Source organism: Triturus cristatus, chromosome 5_1 (genome assembly GCF_964204655.1).
Source record: "Triturus cristatus chromosome 5_1, aTriCri1.1, whole genome shotgun sequence".
NCBI classification, from domain to species: Eukaryota; Metazoa; Chordata; class Amphibia; order Caudata; family Salamandridae; genus Triturus; species Triturus cristatus.
In genome coordinates this window covers 807,260,477-807,286,095 of record NC_140587.1, presented here as the reverse complement: position 1 = coordinate 807,286,095, position 25,619 = coordinate 807,260,477, and the positions used below count along the sequence as shown (strand labels likewise).

At 42.6% G+C, this 25,619-nt stretch overlaps 1 protein-coding gene across 2 annotated transcripts in view; it reads left to right on the top strand.

The window, feature by feature from the left end:
• The window catches only part of DLGAP1 (DLG associated protein 1), a 1,292,753-nt gene that overhangs the window by 1,149,474 nt on the left and 117,660 nt on the right, over positions 1 to 25,619 (top strand). For both annotated transcript variants that reach the window (XM_085605839.1, XM_085605838.1), the window contains exons 10-11: positions 2,557 to 2,924; positions 22,129 to 22,223. In XM_085605839.1, the coding sequence (XP_085461965.1) occupies positions 2,557 to 2,924; positions 22,129 to 22,223 (463 nt within the window). The remainder of the gene's footprint in view (positions 1 to 2,556; positions 2,925 to 22,128; positions 22,224 to 25,619) is intronic.

Here is a 25,619-nt window from a genome sequence, read left to right as displayed (position 1 = left end):
TTTTAGCAACACTCGCCCCCCGAGCTTCATGAAACATAAAGCGTGGCGGCCATAAAGCGGGCGAGGCTGTGAATAAAAAAAATATACGAGCACTGATAATAAATAAATGAAGGCGCGTGGTGAGCGCTGCTCGATGTTGTGTTGGGGGTGGGTGGGATCTGCTTTTGAGGCAAGCCAAGACAAGCGCGGTCGTGAAAGTGAAAGCGACCGCGCTGGGTTAATTAGTAACATGATCCTGGAATGCAGCTGGCACACTGCTCGCCGCTGCTCGCTCCGCTCGCTCCCGAGTCCCAAAGGCCATGGAGTGAATGTTTACAGAAAAGGAGGGACATACACCCGCCTTTGGCCATTTGCGTGCTTTCATTTTTGAAAGCCACACGCAATGGGCAATAAAATGTGTGGGTGTTAACAAAATCACACAAAGAAGTCTCTAGGAAGTTTGGAGTGCTTACAAAAAGCCTCCCCATAGAGCAGCGCGCTGAGCTAGGCTCGACCTAAAAAGGAAAGAGCCAAACGTTTGCTCCAGCATTATGACATACGCATGTGCAGGTGTCTTGACTTGATGGCCATTGTGGCTTTTGGAACCAGTATGATGACAAATACATGTACATGTGCCAACATACATGCAAGAACATACGTCAGGTTGAGGTGGCAATTTTGGCTCGTTTTCAAAATACCATTCCAAGTAAATGTGAGTGGGGTTATTAAAGAAAAATGCTGTGCAGGGTTAGGGTGGATGGAGGAAGCAGGAGGTGTGGTGGCGGTGGAAGAGGAATGTGGAGAAAATGGGGCAAGTATTGGGAGAAGCAGCATACATGGGAGAGGGAGAGAGAGAGAACAAGAAAATACATGCATGAGTGCAGAAAACAAATGAAAAATCAGTTTCCTGTATGTTAACTTACACAATAAAAAAGAATGGTAAACAAAATATGCATGGTTGGGATAAACACATGAAGAGGAAGGAAAGCCATTGAATAAGATGTAAGCGGATACAATTGAAAAGAAAACAAACTCATGATCAAAAATAGGAGCTACCCACAGTCTGCTGTAAGTATTGGTACTGCATACAGGTCTTGTGAGAACACACAGCGAAAGATTACTGTGGGTGAGACATAAAAAGCAGTGCTAGTTTGTATTTAATGATAGATAGAGCAATAGAGGTCTACAATAAATATCTGGTCAATAAAACATATTTGGGAAGATTAGATAAAGAGATCAAAGTGTCTAAGATTACAGCATTTGTTAAACCTGACTTGCCCGCATAGACAGGAACACCACAGCTCACTAGTATAGTCTATATGAAAGGAAAGCTAAGGGCTGGTCTGATGTACTCCAAAACTGCAGCTAGAATACTTAGGGATATACTAAATTTCCCAGGAGTCTGGTGCACACTTAATTAATTAGGTAATGATACAACTGGGAGATCGCAGTAGATAAATAACTGAACATTAGAAGGTGCAAACTCCGGCATACGGCGGAACGGAGTTAGGTAAATAAATAAAACAATTTACATTGCGCGCGCTGCTTCGCCAACTCGGTTTTGCAGCGCGCTCAGTGTAAATTGTTTTATTTATTTATTTACCTAACTCCGTAGTGCCGTATTCCGGTGTTTACTACCCCACACCCTGCCCCTCCCCCGCCCTGTCGCAGCACTGCCTCGGCGAGCCACCACTGCTATCAGCACTTATGTTTGGGGACAGGTATTTCATTTTCCTCAGCCTAGTTTGACCCATTGTAAAAGAGAGAAAACACGCAAAAGGGGGAAACGAGAAAGATTTGAAAAAGTGACAAAGGGAGAAAACAGGGATGAAAAATAACCTGCAAAAGTGGAATAAAGGTGGAGCAAGTGACTGGTGGTGGGTGAAAGAGGCATGAGGTGGATTAAAGAATAGGCAGGTTTGGTATTTGGCACCGCCTACATTCGATAGTGCCAGCCTCGGGGATCTAAGAAAAACATTGGGCCTGGCACTCAATCTTTAGCAAATTAAGCACTGCTTCGTGATATCGTAATATTGCTTACTCACATGTAAGTAAACCTCCTAGTTCATATACAGTAATTAGTGCATCTAAGAGCAATTTGTTACACCATACATTAGAGAATGCCAGTCAATTCAAATAATAATTAAGTGCCTGCTCCATATACTTTAAGCAAGCTGGTTGACTGCTCCTGGTAGCATGTAGTTGCATTGTATGTACACTGGAAACACAGTAACATGTTTTGGAAAAAAAGAGTAATTGTGAAAAATAAGCCAGTGTTGCTTTAAGGGACTTAGCAATGCATAGTGCAGCAGGCGCAGTGGGACCGGGGCTCAAGGGTGCAAGGGGCCCAGTGCACTTGAGCTTAGGGTAGTTTTTACTACCCATGCTGGGGTCGGGGTAACTAATTTTTCTTGTTTGCATTAGTGCTCATGACACCCTTGCTACTCCACTGGTCGATTTAGCAGAGTCTTACTCTTGTTCTTGCCTTTGTTTTGAGAATGTACCTTCTTTACCTATTCCAATGTATACTGAAGTCACAACTGAACGCACCTAAATCTGTCTTATTTCCCTGTGCAGTGTCATCTTGCATAACAACGTATAAGAAGACCCCACCTCCGGTGCCGCCAAGAACCACGACCAAGCCATTCATTTCCATCACAGCCCAGAGCAGCACAGAGTCTGCACAGGATGCCTACATGGACGGGCACGGGCAGCGGGGCGACATCAACAGCCAGTCTGGACTCAGTAACTCCACGGAGAGCTTAGACAGTATGAAGGCCCTCACCGCCGCCATTGAGGCTGCAAACGCACAGATCCATGGACCCGCCAGCCAGCACATGGGCAGCAATACTTCCACAGTCAACTCCACCAGCACCATAGCCAGTGTTATGTCAGAGGAGAGGAAAAAGAACCAATTCAGGAAAAACCTATCAATCGGAATACAGGTACGACAGATGGTGAGCAAACGCGGAACACCTGTTTTTTATCATGCGCGGAATTTTTTAAACAACTTGTTCCTCTGCTTAGAACCAATACGATTTACGGCACAGGCATGACTTCCCTAACACATTGTAAGACAGCAACCTTGAAGTACCACCTATCGGCCATTCCAGTTAAATGAGAAATTAACAGAAAGGGGCAATTCACAGACTATTGGGGACCATGTACAATTCTGATTTGTCATGAGCATAATTTGATTTCACAGGGCTGGGCTAAGAATTTGCAGAGTGAGGTGTTACACAGTCCACAAATTATTTTTAAATGGCTGACTTATTTCCAGCGAAAACTTACAAAGTGTAATCCTGTTTTGGCACACATGAGCAACATGTATTAACAGAAGCTGAAAAGGACCCAATGAGACATATGACACAGCCCATCTTGTTTTTGGTATAGTCTAATCTTGATCCTTACATTATATTGAGTATTAAGGCGATTCACAAAACCATTTTAAGAAAAGGTTTGAAATCTTCTCTTGTAGGTTTCCTCATATGCCTTGAGTTGTTCTCAACTTTTCTAGTATTCACAAGATTCCCATTGAGTTTTCCTGAAAATATATGCTCTAGCACTCCTCCTTTGTAATTGGTCAGGACTCCTCCTTTGTAATTGGTCAGGACTACTCCTTTCTAACTTGGTCGGGCAGTGGATCTATAGTATTTGTGCTGGAAAAAAAAAGTTTCAACTGGAAAAATTCCCTATAGCCTCAGGATACCTTTGAGTGTCCCATTCCTGACCTGAAATCACAGCTGCTCCAACTTTCTTGAGTGAGTAATTTTCAAGTGTTTCCAGGGTGGGAATGGAGAAGAGATATGTTTGTAAATACCCATCAACCTGCAATCTTTTGGGTGGTTCATGGATTTTGCATGACCTCCCATGGCACACTTATGGTGGCACAAAAGTCAATATTCTGGCAGATTTTTCACCAGGTGCGTGAACCTTATGATCTTAAAATTTCACCTTGTATGATTCTATGAATTAGCATGTGCAATTTAAACTTGCAAATGCTTTTCTGTACTGTGCATAGATGCACACAGTCCTTAATAAGCCAATTTGTTGCTGTTCAAGCTACTTGGCGACATGTGTCATCAAAGGGATTGAGGTGTTTTAACACTGAATATTTATAGGCTCAAGCAAAATGAAAAAAATAAAATGTTTTAAGCAGGAATGTAAAAACAAATAAAAAAAGTATATTTATTTTCTGGAACTTGGCGAAGGGAAAGGCTGGATGGCAAATTGTGAAATCGCCTTAGTTACTTCCTATCACAGGCCCAAACCCTGTCTCAACCCTCAAAGTTCATTCAAATGGCACACCAGTTTGTGCATAAATTACTAAATAAAAAATTGACATCCAACCCAGAAAGTATGAGCTTTTACCATAGCACAGAGTATTAATCTCTTTTGCAGGATGTATTCAAGCAGGGATCTTAAAGACAGAGGGCCATATTATCAAGGAACAGCAATAACCTTATCGCTGCTTTAGCGGCAGGAAACTGAAGCTAAAGCGGCAATAATGGGCTTGATAATATGACCTTGTGAATTCCCATAGAAGCTCAGGTTCTGGTGTGAACCTGGTCTTCTATGGGAATTCACAAGGGCGTATTATCAAGCCCATTATCGCCGCTTTAGCGGCAGTTTCTTGCCGCTAAAGCGGCAATAAGGTTATCGCCGTTCCTTGATAATATGGCCCAGAGTTTCTTTTAGTTAAGGGTTAATTCCCTAACCTGTCTAAGACTTTCCAAATACGAACATACTAAACTAAATGTACTGATTGCTTCTATCTATATTGAGACTTTTCCCTCACTATGTAGTCCACAGCATGTGTTCAAAAGTATTTCTTTGTATCATTAATGAATTTAATTAAAAGTCATACACATTTAACGCCATAAATATAAGTATGATCAGGTAGTTAGTTTCAACTGGCAAACAAGTAAGCGATACCAGTCAGAATTTCAGAAATGAGCAACGAAACGTGATCTAATATGACAACCACAGGAGGGATTTGGCAGTGAATGTAGAAAGATCAGGGTGAGGAATTGAGAATAACATTTAAAGAAGCTTAGTAAGTAATGCGCTAAGAGCGCTGAGCGATAATTTTCGCTGGCCCTTGCTGATATGCCCCTTAGTTATTAATGCTCTATAGCGATTTGGGAATCTGTCTTGGACTCCACATGCAGATAAAGCAGCAGAGAAACTGACTAAGTGAAAGACAAGTCCTAAAATGTAACAAGTTTCTGTAAACAATTAGTTAGAGCCGAACTAGAGTGATGTTGAAGGAACAAAGTAAAAGTGGCGTTCTAGCTTCCTATTTCATTCAATTTGTTTAAGTGATTGGTGTCAAGTTTCCGCTTCTTCAAAGTACTTTTGAGTGTCTGAAACACAAAATGGGGCCGTCCCAGCAGATTAACCCAAATTTGGCGTCGCCCTTTCAAGCACACTTCTTTGCAAATCTCCCCACAAATCGCTGGGTGCATACAAAAAGGGGATTTAAATACTAAACTATCTAATTTACCTATGCCCTTCAAAACCTGCAAACATATTCATATTTTTTGTACAAATATGTTTTATTGTTTTTCAAATAGGTCCATCAGATGCATTACATATACAGCTTTATCAATGACAGTATGAATTGTTGATGGCAATGCAAATCATATTCGTGCATATTGTGCGAACTGTTTTGCAAAGTCATAGGGTTTGATATTACAGTGCTGATACTTATACATTAATTGCTGTTGGTGAACTTTGGTGGATGCTACATTTGCCTCTTTGTTTCGTAACAGAGCTAAATAGTTTTACAACGCGGCAAAACACCTACAACGTACACTTTGTGCATGGCTGCCGATAAGACTGCAAACATGTTCATATTACTAATTGGTCGAAAATTTCACACTAAACCTCTTTGAATGGGCTCTAATGATTCAGACCAGGGGATAGTGACCAGGAACTACTAAAAAGGTTGTCCAAGGGTTTTTAGTACAGGTATCCGCACGGTAGCACGCAAGAGTGCTATGTGCACATAGTAGAGAGACACAAAGTAAGCATAGCAACAATTCAGTTTCTTGGCTCTTTTGGGTAAAGATATGGCTAAATCCACCTGCCACAGCCTCATTTATGATGTTTCCCTCTTGACCGTAGCTATATTGTGGTTGTTAGCAGTTGTCGGGTGCAGTTGACCTCTTTTGGAGTAGCTCTGCGGTTTGTTACTTGTGATTCTTCCCTTTAAAGCTTCTGTAAATAGTTTGACGACTGCAAATTAAAGCATCAAGATGATGCAGAGCTATGGCAAAGCCAATAGTAAAGCAATTCTACCTTTAGTAAATGCACTAACAATCGAGTCTGAGCATAAGTCATCACTCCACTTTAACCAACTCAAAATGCATCAAATTACCTCTGGCCACCATCACTAGCCAGGGAAAGTCACTCATCAAATCACAATGCATTTAAGACAATTGAAGCAGTAAGACACCCTCCTCCCATCCAACCTCCGAATTTTGAGTTTCTGTGTACATTTGTATTTCCTTAATACCCACTTTGGCTCCCGCTCCTCACAATCCACTGCATCTCGTGGCCATTATTACAAAATATCTAAATCTATTACCATCCAAAAATGTTGGCATACTATTAACTTTTTACCTGAAGCACAACATTGTGTTTGTCTGCCATGCCTCACTATCACCCTTTGTCTGCCCCCTCAGCCATTAGGTTATAGGCCCAGACCCTCAAATGTTTTCTGACACGTTTTAACTATTTCATTTCTGCTTCTCAGGCACTTGCATTGAAAATGTGCCCAGTGGAGAACAATGTCATACTGAATTCGAGAACTACCGTGGACAGGTTCAATGTTTAGCAGTTGTTCCAACCTGTGGTCCAGAAGCCCCTGAGGGTCCGCAAAGCCTCCTCAGGGGTACATTTTATTTTTGTTTTACTGTTATTCAAAACAAACAAATACATGAATAGATCATGTTTTTACACAATACAATATATACAATAATTACTGTGGCCTAAATATAGGTGATTCCCATGGACTACCTTTCATACACAGCATTCATACTTTCTCATGCTCCAATAGACTCATTCAAACCGTGAACACACACCTAACATTCATCACAGTTCATATGTGGTTATAGTTCAAGGTCCCTATACATGTGCAAAATTGGAGGACTTTTTTTCTCATCAAACAATCAGATTGCAGGTATTTAATTCGACTTTTGTAGCTTAATAAGTCAAATAATACTACCCCTACCCCTCCCTTATTCTAACTTGAATTCTTGCCCAACCTATACTCTAGTTCTAGCCTAATGGTTAACCTTTCCTCTTACCCATTACCATATTTGTTTACCTGAAACCCATCCCTTTCATCTACTTTTAAAAAATGAGGCCTTTTCGGTGTATGATTTAAAAAAAAAATGTTTTCATGTAAAAGTATGCTTAAGACCTTTTCATGCTTTTTAAACAGCTTTTTAGTTACATAACATTTAAACAATTCACTTTTTGTTTAAGACCCTTGTGTACCACAACTTTTTTCTATGTTTTTTTAAAGTCTCGCCTGTGACAGCACATGTGGGAAGGGTATGCCTAGACGTGGGTCCTGTGCTCTCAATGCTACTGGAATCAAGCTATCCTGGCTGAAGAGGGGTGAAACCCCCAAAACGGTCCTAGGATGCTTGTTTCCAGTCCAGGGAGGACCTGGCTTGGCAGTTCGGGCTGGACCGTTCCCATGAGGCACAGGGTCAAGACTGATTTGCATATGGCTGGGTTCAACCTGGAATGGCATGGTAAGAAAAAAAACGATGGATTTAGGCCCAGATCTCTGTACTGGGGTGAATGTATGACATTGTTCTGCATTCTGCCCAACAACCAGTGGTCGAAGTGGGGGAAAAAAAGTAGGGGAACTGTGGGCGGAGTATCAGAGGGCTGGAATAATCCAAGGATTGGATCAGTGGGCGGAGCCGGAGGTGTGGCCAGAATGCGCAAACATCCCAATTTTAGTATCTGTTTGGCATTTCACTGCCCAGTTTAATCAACCAATGAATTACACATAATTATTTAAGGTTATAATGAGTTATCAACATTAAAATACATTCACAAAGTGGGATATGCTCCTAAGCACAGAATGTCCCAAATACGATAAAATGTGGAAGCACAAGCCATTTGTCTCCGAGCCATGGAGTTTCTGTCATCAGCACTTCTCCCTTTTTTCACAACAGCAGTTCAAACATGAATGGCAAAATATCCTAGTTTGCAAATGTTTTCTATATAATTATGGCTCTGCCACATTTGCCTCATAATGCAAGATCTGCTGCATGATCTGACCATTTAAACTAATAAATTGTTTGTAGCTCAAACATATTAAAAGTTAATAAAAAATGTGACTTGTTTTGCTGCAGAGTGGATGGCCTATTGCAAAGGTTGACTGATCACCTTTCTAACTGCTGCATTTGTATGTTACATTGGTACTAATAAGGCAAAATCTTTCCAGAGACTGTTAGTATGTGTACACATGTCAAAATAATAAAATATCAGAAAATATACTGCATTACGCTGTAGCCTTTTTTTAATGCATAATTTAGTCAACACTGCGGCATAATTGTGTCCTCCTTTGCTGCATAATTAAATCCAGTGGCCCCACAGCAAGCAGCACATGTTAAAAGTGCTTGTGAATGAAGCAGAGAGACTGTGAAGTTTACTGCCTTAGCACTAGTGGTGCCCTGTGCATTAATGTTTGTTAGTGCCCCCCAATGACCACCTCTGCCATGGATTCCCTCACTACCACCCTTTAACAGTGCCCCTCAAGTCTTCATAACCACACTCTCTCTCGAATGCATTTAATTTAATTTACAGCGCCACTCATACCAGTGTAGGGTGTCACAGCACTTTACATCACACACATTACACAGAGACAATCAATATGTGTGTAAATCTCTGTATAGAAAATGTTACATAGGAATAAGGACTACAAGGTGTAGGAGTCACATGACACGCATACTAGTAGGCCATATAGTTTAATAGTGACTGGTCTTGAGAAACACAAACTCAGAATTTAAAACGTAATACCATGGTTGGGGGTTCACTTTAATAATCAGCTTTGATTTCTGTCCAAAAGAACACTTTTTGCAACATTAGGATAATCAAAGACTGGGGGGAAAACATAACACACTAATTTATACCTTGCAGTTTGTATGCAGCTCTTAGATGACAGTTAATAGCTCACTGTTCTATGTTAGTATTTTAACTTATAACCTGCAAGTAACAAAAGGATCTCTCTGACAGAAGCAGTAACACACTGACCTATTTGTGCACTTTGTGATATGCATGGTACATGTTCTTTGCAGCAGGCACATTAACCCTCTGAGTTACCTTTCCATGAGTCAAAACTTCCACTAGACAAAATTCCGATCTCTCTCTAGGAAGAACATTAATCACCAGAGTCATCATGACATTTTTATTGTTGCAGAAAATTGCTGGAGGCCAGGAAGTAGACAGCAAGCGCTTTTAACCATAATATACTTGCAAACATAATGCCTCCACCCAAAGTCAGCACCCGGTGCGGTCACACCATTGGCACCGCCCTACAGCTGGCCCTTCTCAAGTGTCCTGTGACCTCAGTGACAGAGTCACTGTTGTTCTAGTGTGTGCTGCTTCATAGACCTGCCCGCAAGACTGAAGGTGAACTTCAATATGGATTGTGGTGAACAAGCCTTGAAGGTTAACCCACACTTGCTACTGCTAGGGTCCACCTGCTGGTGCTAGGACACCAGGGCTTTTAAGGTCTTACGAAGCCTTCTTAGGTCTAGCATGGGATTGTGTTCCCTCAGGAGAGTGGTTGGTGGACTGGTCATTAAGGCTGAACCTGGTTCCCCAGTTCCAAATTCGGCAGCTCTGGGCATAGTGCCACATCCTCTCCCCCACTGAACACCATACTGCCCCACTGAGAAAAACTCACACTGCCTTCAAGTACAACCAAATTGTTGCCTGCTATAAACACCTGGATGCGGTTCAATTTAAATTACGCACTAGACAAGAGCAATTTGCGGCCTACAAAAAAAAAAGTAACAACATCCTGGAGAAAGCAAACACTCCTAGGGAATGCAAAATTTAGCAAACCATGTGAAATGTAAGCAGGAACAACACGGTTACCTTAACTCTTTTACACTCACTATTCAGAAATCAGTGAGTGCTTTTGCCTGAAAAGTTAAAGACGTGACTACAGGACCCTGAATGGATGCATTTCAATGTCCATTGCTTATATCCTTACAAATCGTATGGTAAAAAGACCACATCCCTGAACCCAGAGCCGCAGTACACATTTTGTTTTCCAATCCATGCATTGCAGTACCTCCAGGATTGGTGCACTACTTCCAAGCCCAGGGTAAGCAAAGACAAGAAAACAAAAATAGGCTTCACTGGCAAACTCTGTAAAAATGTTTGGGTGTGAATAAAATCAATCTGGCCAGTTTGCTACCACTTGGTCTTACTTTATTTAGTTATTTTTCATATTTTTAATCTTTTATTACCGACGCTGCACTTTGGAATTAAAATGTCAGAAAAATACATTTCCTGCAAAAGAGGTTTTCTTTTTTGGATCCATTTCACAGGGGAACAAATAAAAGAAAGGAGAGGAAAGCAAGTGAGAACTCCGTCTTGAAGTCACAGTTTTCAGTAAGAGAAGAACTGCTAGACAGACAGAGAGGGAAGAAGGAAAGAGTGTGGGGGGGAGCTGAAACGGCAGAGCAGAAGTGGACACTGTCTTTCTCTTCTCTGAGCAAGAAGGAAAAGACAGATTCCTCTTACTTCTCTGCCACCCGCCCGTCACGAACGCCAGGAACGCCGAGCTTTATTTATAGGCGATGGTGATTTCTTGCGTCCTGGGACGCATCTTCAAAATAAACAAGTAGGGGAACGGAATCCTTGGAATTAACCCCTTCGGTGCTCATGACGGAACGGTTCCGTCATGAGCCACGGTTGAGCTGTGCTCATGACGGAACCGTTCCGTCATGACCACGCCCGCGCAAGATTCCGTCAGCACAGCGGCGGAATTTGCGCAGCATGGAAGGGGTTAAAGAAGTAGGGGCACGCCGTGCCCTTCCGATCCCGCCCACTTCGACCACTGCCAACAACACTGTTGTTTTTGCTAGTTCATGGGCTCTCGCTTGCGACAGATATTGTATACAAAAAAGGGGCTTGTAGCCTGCCAATTACTTATCATAAGCTGGCTTGTTTGTCACTCCCAATTCCTTGTTTCTCATTAGTAAATGCATGTGTATGTCACTTTCTTTTTTGTGCATTTCTCGCTTTGCTACAGCATTGACCAAGTACAGATTAATTAAGTTTCCTTATACTGATCCTGCTTCGATTGAGGTACTTTTTTTGTTTGTTTCCCCTTCATTGCTTGACTTGTCCCCTACCACCTTCCTCATCGTTGCTGCTTTTGGTCCAGGTTTTGTTTTTTCTTTTGCTTTGCAGTTTTATATAGCACAAACTCGCTTTACATGTGCTCTAGTTACATTACACAAGGACACATTTTTAGGTCGACCCTGGGCAGCGCATGCGCTGCTCTGCGAGCCATCCTGTATTGGAGTATGTACTTGAAGCACCGCTCACTCTCCGCCCAGATTTGTCATTGGCTTGTGTCGTCCTTCCTTGGCTTTTGATTCATTATTAGGCTTGTTAGTCCCTCCTTAGTACCGCCTTGTCTTCATTTGTAACCTCCCATGAGGACTGACCCTTTTACTTTTGTTGTTACACAATACGTTTATTTTAGTCTGTAAGCACTATTTTCTTTAATGAGTCTCTGGTCCTGTAGGCAGGACGTGCATCCATGTGTGCTTTCACTTTCAAAGCAGCCTGGGACAATTGCGGCCGCTGCTTTGCAATGAAATAGGTCTCACATTTATGAGAGTTTGAGCTATTGCCATTATAAATGCAAATGCGAGACCTATTGCGTTGCAGATATATTTTTTGTAGAAGCGCCTCAAACGGCGCTTTCACTTTAATGTCGCCCACGCCCCTTTCTTTAGACGAGCCGCGTCTAAAGAAAGGTGCGCTGCTGCTATTATAGTAAAACCGCGGCATTGGGGCACTTTTACAAAAAAGAAAATCATTTGTTTGTCAACTTGACAAACAGATGCTTTTTTGTAACTTCAATGGCGTCTGCTCCCCTTTCTTTAGACGCGGCTCGTCTAAGGAAAGGGGCGTTGCCGACAAAAACGTGAAAGCGAGGCATAGGAACTTTAACAAAAATTGCATTTGCAATGCAATAGGTCTTGCATTTGTGAGAGTTGAAGCTATTGGCATTGTCATTTACAACGCCAATAGCTCAAGCTCTCGTAAATGTGAGCCCTTTTGCATTGCAAATGCTTTTTTTTTTGGGTCGGCACGGGGTGAGTAAGTGATTTGTACAGAATCACAGGATGTTAAGCCAATGGCGAAACTCAAATCTGGTTCCCCAGCTCCGAAGTTAACAGTTCAGGCTGTTACACTACAGCCTCTCCCCTAAGATCACTGCTTTTAGCTATGCTGAAAGCAAAGGCAAACCGATGGTAACAATTACGTTATTTTAAACTGTTATCACCTCTAACATACAGAGCATTTATTTCTTTCGACAATCTCCCGTAATATCTTTCTGTTAATTCGCAACAAACCTTCAGAATGCACCCTTTGCTAAAAATTACATTACATTTTAGAGCCACATGACTCTTAAAACGTTACCTTTTAGCAATGCTACACAGCCACGCTGCTGTATAACATGGCTGAAACACATTGCCAAATCCAATAGCTCTGTATAGGTGAGACCTCCTGGCTTTGCCAATGCTTGTTTTACTGCAAGTCACTGTTAAAATTCCAGGCGAACCAACTGCCTCCTTCTTAACCTGGCCAACCACTCGAGGGCCCCAATTTGCCCTTAGCTGTAACCACTCTACAGTGCTTCTGTTAGCCATGCTCTACTGAACAAATACTCAAAAAATGTAGTCACCGGGCACTGAGCCCAGAATGGGCAGGAATGCAATGACGTAATGCCTTTAGCATGCCCACTCCGAGGATAGGAATGCACCGTGCCCCAGTACACCATTCACTAATATTAAGTACACATGATTTAATACGCAGATAACTGAACAAACACGCACAGAACATGGAAACAAAATGCTAAATACATGTCAGATTTACTGTTCTGAAGTTTTTGAGGGTGCCCGTCCTGCCATCTCTTGTAATTTTACCAAACGCATACATTTAGTAGGCAAATGTCTTTTTGAGGCCTGGCCTAGGCACAGCTTTTGCTGTGTTCCTCGTGTCATGTAATAAGAACAAAAGTCATAAATAAAAAAATACGTACATATATAAATGGGTTCTGCATCATCTGTCTTCAATCACTGGTCTGTTTAACGGTCATTCACATTTTGCTTCAGCCTAACAGAGCTTACAGCATGGGGCAATGGGTCCGCCCACTTCAGCCATTGGCTCTCATGCACTGTGAGTGATGGCGTTTTGTCTGCTCCATACCTGCCAGCATACACAGTGCCACCGTGTCACACAATATCAGCTCTCTTCAAACGGTCTCCCGCTGAAGAGCCTCTATCACACGGTGGTACGGGGGTAAGTTGTACACCCTACACAGGCCGGGTTCCCAGCTCCTGTGTGGAGGCTCTGCATGGCCAAAGCCCATCATAGTAATTTGAAATCTTAACAGGACATATCCGCAAAAAATCCATTAGCGAGAGTACTAGGTTGGACATACCTATGGATTCTCAGGCCACTTTTATTCAACATTCTCATGTTTCGAACCACTACCGATCAATGTAGTGAAAACTTTGACAGTAACAATAAAATCAAGTTCCCTGCTGGAACCCTACCCCACCTTGTGCTGGTGGAGGACATATCGGCACTTTTGATCCCAGATCTGCGTAATCTGTCTGTTAGCTCAGGAGTTTGGCCCCAACGGCGGAAAAATGCTGAAATTCTTCTCAAATTTAAAGGAACCTTAAACAGGTCCTTTTGAATTGTCGAATCATACGCCCATTTCGACGTTGCCTTTTGTTTAAAAATTTTAGAAAAAATATATTGACAGACAATTGAAAAGGCATTTGGAGGTCAAGTGGGTGCTTGAAAAAACACAAGTGGGTTTCAGACCACTTCACTGCACCGAGGCCACCCTAGTACCAGTTCTGGATAACATTCAGATGTTACTGGATGGAGGAAGTGGTACAGCGCTGATCCTGTTGGATCTTAGCTCTGTGTTTGAGATAATCTCTCATCATATTTTGATTTGGAGACTACAGATGTTGAGAGTGGAAGGTAAAACGTTACACTGGTCTTCTCTTTTTTATCTGCGCTTACGCGAATGCTCAGACTGTAGATTTTCTCCTTTAATGAAAAATCTTTATTTTGTGGCGTGGCCCAAGGCTCTATATTAGGCCCCACTTTGTTCAATATTTCTGTTTCCCCTCTCACCACACTAATAAAAAAGTTTGAGCTATCGCTCATATCTTATGCTGACGACACCCAAATTGTTGTTTCTGTGGTTAACTAATCTAGAGCAGCTACAAACTTGCATATGCTTGCGCGACCTCAGTGATGAAATATATGTGCGCTAATGCCCTAAAGGTAAAATAGGGATAAGACAGAGGTGTTGTGTTTTGGCCAACTGACAATTACCTGTTCTCCGAATTTGTAGCCTTCTGAGATAAGGAATTCTCCTATACCAGTTGCAGAAGTTCAAAACCTTGGTGTGACGATCAACAAAAACCTCGACATGGATAAGCAAATAAACAAGGACTTAGAGTCCTATTATTTCTATTTAAGGATGCAGTTTAAAGTATTTTCCTTGCAACCTAAACAAGCTCAGAGAAAGGTAGTCGAAGCTACTATTTTATCATGATTGGACTAATGCTGTGTATTTAGGGCTCACGATTAAGGCTATAGCTCGACTGCAGAGAGCTCAAAATTAGGCTGCTAGACTACTGTCTGGTGAAAAATGCTATGAGCCTGCTATCCAATACTGAAAACTCTGCACTTGTTCACTATTACTAAAAGAATCTTGTTTAAAGTTGCTTGAATGTCCTATCAAGCCCACTACAAGCGGGGCCCTGAAATTTCAGACCTGTTGCCTGCACCATTTTTTTGTGTTTGTGCAATCCCTGAGTCTATCTTCTTTATCTTCCTTATAATTAAATGACTTGTGTCCTTTCCCTTCTTACTTTCAATGAGCTTTTTTCTTTTTCTTTCACCTCACCACGTGAGTGCCTGCCCTTACTTGCTTCCTCCCTTGTCTGTTGCTTACCCACTAGAGCAGTGGTTCCCAAACTTTTTTGACCCACGGCTCCCTTGACCCATTGGCCATTGCCCGTGGCTCCCCACAGACAGCCATTAGCTTTCATGACTGTATGAGCCATATAACTAATTGGATGACAGACAATTGTCTGAAGCTGAATTAATCCAAAACTGAGGTTTTGGTGCTGGGGAACAACCTCTCATTCTGGACTGATAGCTGGTGGCCGGTCCAACTTGGTTCTTTACCTAAACCAGTGCTCAAGGCCAAAAATGTAGTATTTGTCTTTGACACCAAGCTGTCCTTTGAAGTGCAAATCTACTCGGTCAACTCGGCCTGCTTTTTTATTTAGAAAATTTTGAGGAAACTTCTTCCGGCAATACCTATGAACCTGAGGAAAACGGTGGTATCAGTGCTGATATCTTCAAGATTGGACTATTGCAATGCCCTTTTTTCCAGTGCTCCCAAGCATAGCAATCAAAAGTTACAGATTGCTCAGAATGCAGCAGCAAGAGTACTTCTGGGTATTTCTAAATTCAACTCCACAGCTTTACTCCATCTTCACTGAAAATAATTGGGATGAAGCTAATGAAGGTATTATAATCATATACCCTGGGTATTTCGTATTACTAAGGCGGTGTATCTAATAAAATATTCCTAGTTACACTTCTTTGCCCATTCCTTTTTAAGAGTACCCTCTCAAACTTTGTTATCCCACTTACAGTGTAGATAGCACCCCTATGGATGTTGGCCCCATTGCCAAAGTGTTTCTGCGCATGAAGAATATTTGCATGCACTTCCATTTCTACCTATGTCATACGTGCCAACACACCTGTCTCAGCAGGGTGACTCACGATTATTTAAACCACATACAGCTTTATTTTTGCTGTGTCCTCCCTAAAATTGACTCCAAATCAATGCAAGCCAAATAAATTCCTCTGATTTTTTTTTAAACATCCCTCTCTCTTGCTTCCAAATGTTGGCAAAGCTGTATATGGTGTTTTACTTCCCTATGCTCAAGGAGAGAGCAGACCTGTCTGCAAATGTGTGTGTTTTGAAAATAAATGTGTATTGGAAGTACCTATGATTCAAGTACAAATGTCAATACTAAATAATACTTACTGTGTTTAATAGTCAGGACAACTGTACTTCCCTGATAACTTGCATTGGTGTAAAATGCATTTGGAAAAAAACTAAACTATTAACGAGTCTAACAAAAGAAATCGGGCATCTTCTGCTTAATTTGGGAGTGTTGGAACGTGGGGATCTGGTGAAATATCGAGGTCATCCCTCCGACATGCCATCAATTAAAATCACTACGTTTACAGCTTTAGGCATGTCACTTATAAGGGCAACACCATCATGTGTTTAATTATAATTAGTTTAACTGAAGTCAACAGACCCTTCAACATTAAATGCATTACAGTGCTTGGTGCGCGGCTCCCCTGGCTAGGTTTGATGGCTCCCCAGGGAACCATGGCACACAGTTTGGGAACCACAGCACTAGAGTCTCCCTCCTACTCTCTCTCTGTTGCCCCGTCTCCTCCCCAGATCATCTGCTGTTTCCCCTGCCCTTCCCCATAAAGTTCTTTTTCACCTGTTTTTATTTTTACTCCTCTCCCAACCAGATCCTTCATTACTCCCCCAATCCATGCCACTCTTCGTCACTTACTACACCCTCCACCCATTTCACCATTGCTCTCCTGCCTACCTCATTCTTTGTTTTAAAAATCTTTTTTGGAGGGCCCAGCTGGGCCACTCCTGTCTTTAAAAAATTCTCTTTGGCACACTTTTTTATATCTTTCAATTTGTTGCTCCATAGATGGGAGACTTCCATTTTGGATAAGTATGATTAAAAAAATAAAATTCATGATACGTGTGCATGTAAGCATGGTAATGCTGAAGCCACCACCGTATTAGGACCTTTACATAAGAATGCACAGGTATGCATCCTCATCTTTTTTTTTTTTGGGTGATGCTTTTCAGCATTTAAGGATTCCCATTTCTTTCTTTCTGCCGATGCTGAACAGCATCAACAAAGCCAAAAGGCAGACCTATTGGCTTTGCCAATGCTTGTTTATTTTCTTCTGTCATCATTGTGTGTTTAAACTAAGTCTTCAGGTTACAGTTCTTCACATGTTCATAAAAACTAAAAACAGTTTCCATACCTGTTATAAGTACACTTGACTTCTAGGAAGCACCAGTAGTTCTCTATTAAAATTATACACATTTTCTTTTTTACATTTATATTTTTATTGCAAGTATCTGGCTTCCACATTAAGAAGGTGTCATGCTTTCGTTGCTTTTGTTTTAGTTTTTGTGGCATTGTAATTTAAAAAAAAATAATCTATTGCATCAGCTTTCCAGTAGCAGACCTTTTGGCATTGCCAATGGTTGTTTTCCATATGATCACTTTTGCCAGACTGCAGCACGAAATAGAATATGCACAGCTAGTGTAATACAGTTTATTTGTATTTATACTCTGAAATTGTTATTTTTAGATCATGAATTATACATGTATCTTTACTTCATGACTGATGTTGGCCATATGGTAGTTTTCATATAGCCAAGCTCGCATGTAGATGGCAGCCCAGAACAGCCAAATCTGTTTTATTACTTCTCTGGGTGTAGTTATATGATATAGTACAGATCTGACACCGAAGGGCAGTGGGGAACTTTACAAACGACATTAGAATTATTGAGTTTTAGAAGCATATTAGCACCACGGGCCATGGAATGTACAAAGGGGAGATAACCAATGGTGATGTGCAAGCAAAGATGACCCTTCTCATTTGACACTTCATTTTTCCACAAAACCACATAATTTTAGGCAGTTTAATGTGCAGTAGCTGAGTATGACACAATGCAAAGGGAGATACAGTCATAGCCAGGCGTGCAACACCCATTGGACTCACAGGGCTTCTTCAGCCCCCCATCCACCGCCCCCCCCCCACCCCCACCCCCCGTCGCGTGTGGCAGCCCGGGATGAGACAGCTTCCCGGCGCGCACACAGCCGCACCCGAGCACTTCACAGGTCTTTAAAAGACCATTTCCATGTCAATGAGGCCTCGCTGTTGTTTCACCCCTTCTAAAAGGCCCTGCAGCTCCACTCTGCCTATGGCTTAAAAGATTCAGCCCCCCCCCCGAAATTTCTTCTTAGCCCCCCCTGAAATTTGGCTCTAGTTGCGCCTCTGGTCATAGCTCGTGCTCTGACTCCCCTTAAAGAATCACTTGGAGATTGTATTCGTGTTTATAGAGCAGATTCCTGCTCCTTGCACAGCCCAAAACGCTTTCCTGACTGTCTAGGAGCTACTCCAGATGTGTCATTCACAGAGCACTTCAAGGGCTTTAGAGCTCTGATTTGCTTCAGTTTCCTGGTCTCCCTTTGGGTGAATGCCTGTAAGGGTGTTGGGTGTGGTTTGTCCTAGGCGGGAGTGGTCTGGACGCCGTATATAGGGCTCGCAGTGATAGATGGGGCACCTTCCATTCTGCTGCTGTTGCATGCTGGCCTTCCTGTTCGGTCTTTTCTTTCCATGGAACATTGCTCAGTCCCTCCTGGATCCCACAGGGTACTTTCATCCATGGCATTGACTTGTTATAAAGGTATAGGTGCACACCTATGCATCAACATGGGGCTCGTATGAGGAGAGTGAGCAAGAAACATCTATGCCTGAGAGTGGCTTTATCTTACTACTTATGATTTCTTCCCTTTGATATCACTATTTTTCGGTAAACCATGTGACACACATGTTGGTCCCTAATTGTGCTACAATCTAATGGTGCGATTCAGACATGTGGTCCTTCTCAGAGTCAACCCCTTAACGTGCCTCTAAGATTCAGATGAAAATATCTAGTGCCTTCCCAGACATTTTACCAATTAGACAGTTGTTCAAAAATAGCGGTTATCATTTACCTGATGATCACCTACTTACTATACCTGGCAGTACAATATTACAAACACTTTTATGTGGAACCCTTTTTACAGAGCAGGCAGTTGGTTTTGAGGCTTTCAGCGGATATGCTAATCATTTGTTAGTCATTGGTCCCCATGATCCCTTGTACTGAACTTTACTCTATCGTACTCCAATTTTTATTACATTATTAATAATTCGTTTTAATTGTTTAATGTTTTTAACATGTATAAAATATGTTTAGTTTGTGTATAATTTTTTTTTATAAACATATATATTTTTTTAAATAAAGGAAACTATTTGACACCACTTTTTTGTGTTTCAACCTTACTAATAAAACTTTTTTTTTTTAACTGTAAACCAGTCTCCACATAAACTCTTTCCGTGAATTGTGCAGTTTATCTGACTGTGGATGGCTTTTTTCATACCAGGGTGTGCATGACTCTTTATGTTCATAGTTGCTCTCTTTTGTGACCACATGGACATTCTTGAGGTCAACTTTTAGGTGTAGTGCAATGTCTGGGGATCAGGCCTTGTTTTATTTGTACATACCTTCATGATCCCTGAGCAAGAGGGTATCACATAGAAGAACAGTTCTCTGTGCCGTTTACTGGACATTCCACTCTGCCACTTATGGAAGCTGCAGTTGTTGTCGGCTGGGATGTTTGTAACTTTCAATCTGTTTCACATCTGTATCAAAATGCAGAAGGAATTAATGTTTTTTGCTATATTTCTCTAATATAGCTTAAGGCAAATTAGCTGCATACATTGCCTGATATACGCGATAAGGGACCCCTAAATAGGGTGAGAGTAATTGTCTTTAGGATAGCGATGGCTCCCAAGGTCACTACCTCTATTAGAACATGTTTTGTGAGTCGAGTGGGACGCTGTTCTGTGGAACTGCAACTTTTGAGTTTTCATCCCTTCCAGCAGTGGCTCCTCCACCAAGGTGGAGGAGCGTCGCCCCACTACTTTGCAGCAGTCTAAATTAAAGGAAAAATAATATGATAATAACTTGTTGTTATTATCATTATATTTTTTCCTGCTGTGGCAGTTTTGCAGGGTGGGCGGGGCTGCTCTGCTGTCAGAGGAGGGGGAGGAGTAGGGGGCATCCTGTTAAGTGTGCATGAATGTTTGTCGGCCATCTTGGGCCGGCCAAACAGTCATGCACACTTTGCATGTCCTCCACCCAGGCTGCATTACAGCCTGGGTGGAGAAAATGCCTCGGCGTCCAGTCCCTGTTTGAGCGCCAAACTATGGCGCTCAGACCAATCACAACGCTGCATTGCGGCGTTTTGATTGGCTTAGGGGGAGCCTGGGTGCTTCCTGTTCTGGCCGGAAGAGACGCAGAGGGACGATGGAGGAGAGATGCGGCGAGGAAGTAAGTTTATTTTACTTTTTTATTTACCCACTCAAATGATCCACTAGCACTAACGCCTTTTCATCGGTGGCTATACCAAACGTTGTGTGCACTCCACCAAACCAGAGACTCTCATCTGTAGCTTGGTGGGGCTGTAAGCAGCTGGTAAAGCCCTTGGCAGCAGGCTATAATGGTATATGAAGACTGCAGTTTAGCCTTGTGGACCCAGTCTCCCAGTGACTTGTCCAAGTATAATATTTAAGCCATTGCACGGTTGCATCTTTCACATTTTCACTTTTCTTTACTGGGAGCTCATTTTATGCACTGATTGGCAAGTGTGTTTCATTACAAATGCAAAATTTAAGGCTCACAGCAAATGTGTGTTTTCTCACATTTTGCAATGCACATAAGCTGAATACTCTAACAACAACTGCATCATAAATCAGATAAACCACATTGGAATAACATGAATGGGGGCAAATCCCATTAATAATATTCAGCTTCCCTACAAGTTTGTTTACATTTGTTTACATGTAAAGCAAGCGCACAACAATTTCAGTGCTTCCTGGCACCAACAGCTGTGGTGGCATGTTGGTTACATTGGTGCGGGAGGCACATCACATCTACATTAAATTAGAAATATATTTTTCAAAATGACTACAAATATAAATCAATAAAAAAGGGTAAACGACTCTGTTTCAGTATTGCTAATTTTCAGCTCTCTCTTCCCTGGCAACGCAAGGAAAGGAAGAAGTCTGCTTTGTAGAACACACTTCAATTGGGTGTAGAGGTTTGAGGTGGCTGTACACCTTATTTATATACGTATTTGGATTATTTTGCTACCTGCAGCATTCCTGCACTTAGCCTGTTGACTTCCCAGTGTTGCGATTCCTCCCTTGAAAGAGCAACCAACCAACCACCCAACCACATCGCCAACAGCGAAAGCCTGGGTCAGTTGGGAGCATAAGAATTACCACACTTGAAGCCTTCTGTACATTGTACCTTTGGTGAAGGTTTACTTGGAATGGCCTTCAAGTTGAAGGCCATTCCAAGTAAACCTTCACCAATGGCACATAATATAAATATTTTCAGTAGTTCTAAGAAAAAAGTATCCCCAATCACCTAAATCTACAATAGAAATGAGTATAGTGCATACAAAATAATAATAAAAAACAAATAAAAGCAAAAAAAAAAATCAGCACCTAATGTCATAGATTTGGTATAATCCTTCCTCACTGAGTATTGGGCGCAGATAGAATTCTCCCTTGCAGGCACTGCCAGGAGTGAATTGCAGCCCTCTGCGCTAACAGTGTGTTGCATGTCAGGCTGAGGTGCAGTGTAGAGGTATAATCACATAGCGTCATAGCAGCTTTTTCGAGGTACCAGTCGCTTAAGTAACCTCGTTATTCCCTCATTGGCCTCCAAACTGGATGAGGAATTCAGTAGTGAAGAAGCATAGATCCTGAAATCACCAATCCATGAACAAGTTCTCCCAACTTGGGTCATCATAAAAACAAGGTTTTAAAGCTAAAATTGTGGTTTGCGTTGGTACAACTGGCATGAAGGTTAGGGGCGCCGACTGCGTGATGTTGTTTCCTAATTCAGTCTACTTCTCTTCTTAGGTGGACGATTCTGAAGACTCACCAAAAGCAGAAGAGAAGCAACACCCCAACTACCGGTACCAGTCAGTGGGCATTCAAGTGGAGGAAGAGCGGGGGTGAGTACAGCTCTAGTGCTACAAAGGCGCAGCTCACCGGGTCTTGAAGACAACTTGGCATGGCCAAGATAAAAATCAACAGTAGAATGAGGGCTTTGTGCCCTAAGGTGTTGAATGGTGTAGTGGAAAGAACATCTTTTAAATTAAACAAGAGGTGTGTTTTATTTTATGTTTTTTTTAAAGCACATCTCTAACAAAACGGTGTCAGTGCGATGTACTAAAAAACTCAACAGATTAGTACTCTGAACTAGTAACAAGGGAGATGCTCCAGCTAGGTAGCAGGTGGCCTTCTGTGAGATGTCAGTAACAAGAAATGAGATAGAAATGGGATGCAGAGGGAGAATGGTTTGAGGAATGAGTGTGGGTAGAAGGGTAGGAAAGGAGTCTTTTGGAGGCAAAGGATAGGTGAAGGTCAGTGGAAGAAAAGAGTTTAAGGGAAAGGATGGGAACTGCAAAAAATGGGAAGAGATGGGGAAACAAAAGTTGGAAAGAGAAGTGGCAGAAGAAAACGAGTGAAGAAAGATGTTTTCGAGTTGATGGTGGAAATATAATGCAAATACATTTGTTTTCTTTTCCTGAAACAGACAATTCTCCAATGCTTCTCCGGTGTTCCAGAAGAGTTCCATAGGGTAGGGGTTGCTGCGGAGAATGGTTGTATGATAGAGCCCGAAAAACGAATGCGTCTTAACCACGTATTCCTTTACCACGCATTCCTATACCACGCATGCCTTTGCCAAGCAATTTCGTGGTAAAAGCATGAATAGTAAAGGAGCATGGTTGTCTAAGGTCACCACTACTCCAACCCTTCCTCCCCCACCCTAAGCTACAAACCCCCTACCTGTCCCACTGCCCTGAGGCCCAAAAACCTTCCCTGAAAACTACTCATTCCCCTCCCCCTGCCCTGCCATCCCAAGTGCTGTCCCTAACCCTGAACATACACTACCTCGACCCTCTCCCACGCTGTCCCAAAAAAAACCCCAACCCCTTCCACTGCCCTTAAGCCTAAAATTCTAACCCCGAATAAAAAAAATGACCTGACCCCCCCCCGAACCCTAAAAACTACCCCGCCCTCCACTAAGCCCTAAAAACTACCCCAACTACCCATTCCCCTCCCCCTGCCCTGAGGCCTAAAACCCTAACCCCTAAAATACACTACCTCGACCCTCTCCCACCCCCACACTGTCCCAAAAACTACCCCAATCCTTTCCACTGCACTTAGTCCTAAAACCCTAACCCCTAATTTAAAAAACTACCCCGACCCCTGAAAACTACTATGCCCTCCCCTAAGCCCTAGAAACGACCCAGCCCTGAAAACGACCCCGACCCCAGCCCTGAAATTAACTCGTAACTGCCCCCACAGCCCTGAAAACGACCCCAACCCCCCCAGCCCTGAAAACTGGTGTGATTTATTTTTAAAACATTAAAACAGAAAAGCTGACATTTCCTAATTTTTGACAGTCTTATTTTTTTTACCTTGTGTTGCATCAATAAAGGAGCCTGAATACACCACTTGGGAACTGGATCATCTATAACTTTTTTATAAATGTTCCTTTCGGAAGACTGGACTATTTATCCCTGTGTCTTTGACTAGAGAGAACTCCTGCAAAATGAATTCTAAATTAAATTAAATGTTTGTTCAAATCAATTAGAAGCATGGCCAAGTACCTTTCATTATATTTGTATACCAGGCATTTTTTTATTATTGTTCAGATTGTCTCTTTGATCAAAAAAAATTGACCTTAGAAGCGCCTGGACAAGACAGTCAGTTGCAGAACCAGTGAAAATAGTAGAACAGGGTGGTCAGTGATAGTAAGATCTGAGTTCCCATAGGAAAAGGTTTTTTTATTTTCCTACTAACTTTGGTACCATTTAACAAATCTTCACAAAACCTTCCAGAAAAAAGTCTCATCCACCTTAGCTCCGTCCTGGAACGTTTTGGGGCAAATCTGTCAAGCAGGGACCAAGACGCCTTTTCCCCATTCATTTTCAGGAAAATTGAACAGTGATACCTCAAAAACTACTGAACGGAACAACACCAGATTTGGAAGAAGGCTAGATCTTGGTCCAGAAAGCATTCTTTTTGTGAATTGGTGTAAATCTGTTCTGTAGCTTTTGAACAATTAACGCTCAAAAATGTTGTATTTTTCAAGCCAAGGAGGATCCTCTGGGCCGACAGATCTCAAGCTGAGATCTAATTGGCTGCCACCACATTAACAAGGATGTAGCAGCAGCCAGAAAAAAGATATAAGGGGGCAGGCTAGGACTATCCTGACCCCCCTTAGCCTGGTGGGTATCCCAGAGGGAAGCCGTCTGGGGCCAAAAACATCCATGGGAATTTCTTTTTTTAAAAGCACGGGTTCCTGCACTACTAAAATAAAACCATCCAATAGTGGGCCGGGGTCTGGGGCGGCAATACATTATTGAGGGTGAGAGGTGCATGACCCCCGTCACTGAACCTCTGGGAGGCACCAGAGACCCCATTCCCTGGGGCTGACCTCAATAGAAATGGAAGAGGGCGCGTGGGTGCTGGGCACCCGCCTTAATACAAAGTGAAGGACATGGAAGATGAGATCCCTAGGGTCTTTACTGGATTGGGGAGGGGGGCTGTCCGTCCCTTCCCCGTAAATAAAAGGAAAGACCCTGGGGATGAGGTCCCCGGGGCCGGAAGTGGCTTGGGGAAGGGGGACCATGTGCCCCCCCTTTCCTTTAATATATGTTTAGGTTCCAGGGGATGGGATGCCCGAGACCACTATTGGCTCGAGAGGGGTGCCACGCACTGTCCCTCCCCTTTAAATATATGATCTAATAGAGACCTCGAGCCACAGATTCCTTACCTTAGAATTATCCCCAGACGTCAGACTGGATCTGGAAATTTTTTCGTGAACAGTTCCCCTGCACACTGGTATCTGGCGTAGTTTGGCTCCACATGGAGTCCTTGGCGTAGTCCAACCCGGAAGTTGCGCTGTGCAGATGTGGGAACCACCCCAGCGCACCAATGTCAGTTATTTTCTTTCAGTGCTAGTCAGCACAGATCCAGGAAGAGCTATCCCCGGTCTTTTTTGACTGACCTTTTTCAACTCTTAGTCAAGATTTTTTCGAGCCCTTATCTCATGGTGCATCAGGAGTGTCCGCTAGGAAAGCTGGATTTAAACTGTGTGGAGCCTGTCACCGACAGATGTCGATTACAGATCTGCATTTGCTGTGCCTCTGGTGCTTGGAGCACCACCACAACACCAAGACCTGCATCCACTGCCGCGCCATGCACCCCAAGTCCTTTGCGTAGCCACTCCAGCTGCTCGTCATTGCAGTCCAAGTTATTGGGAAAACGGGTATGTCCCATAAGATCTTTACCTTCACCATATCCATTGCGGTCAGCTAATGAGACAAGGAAACGTT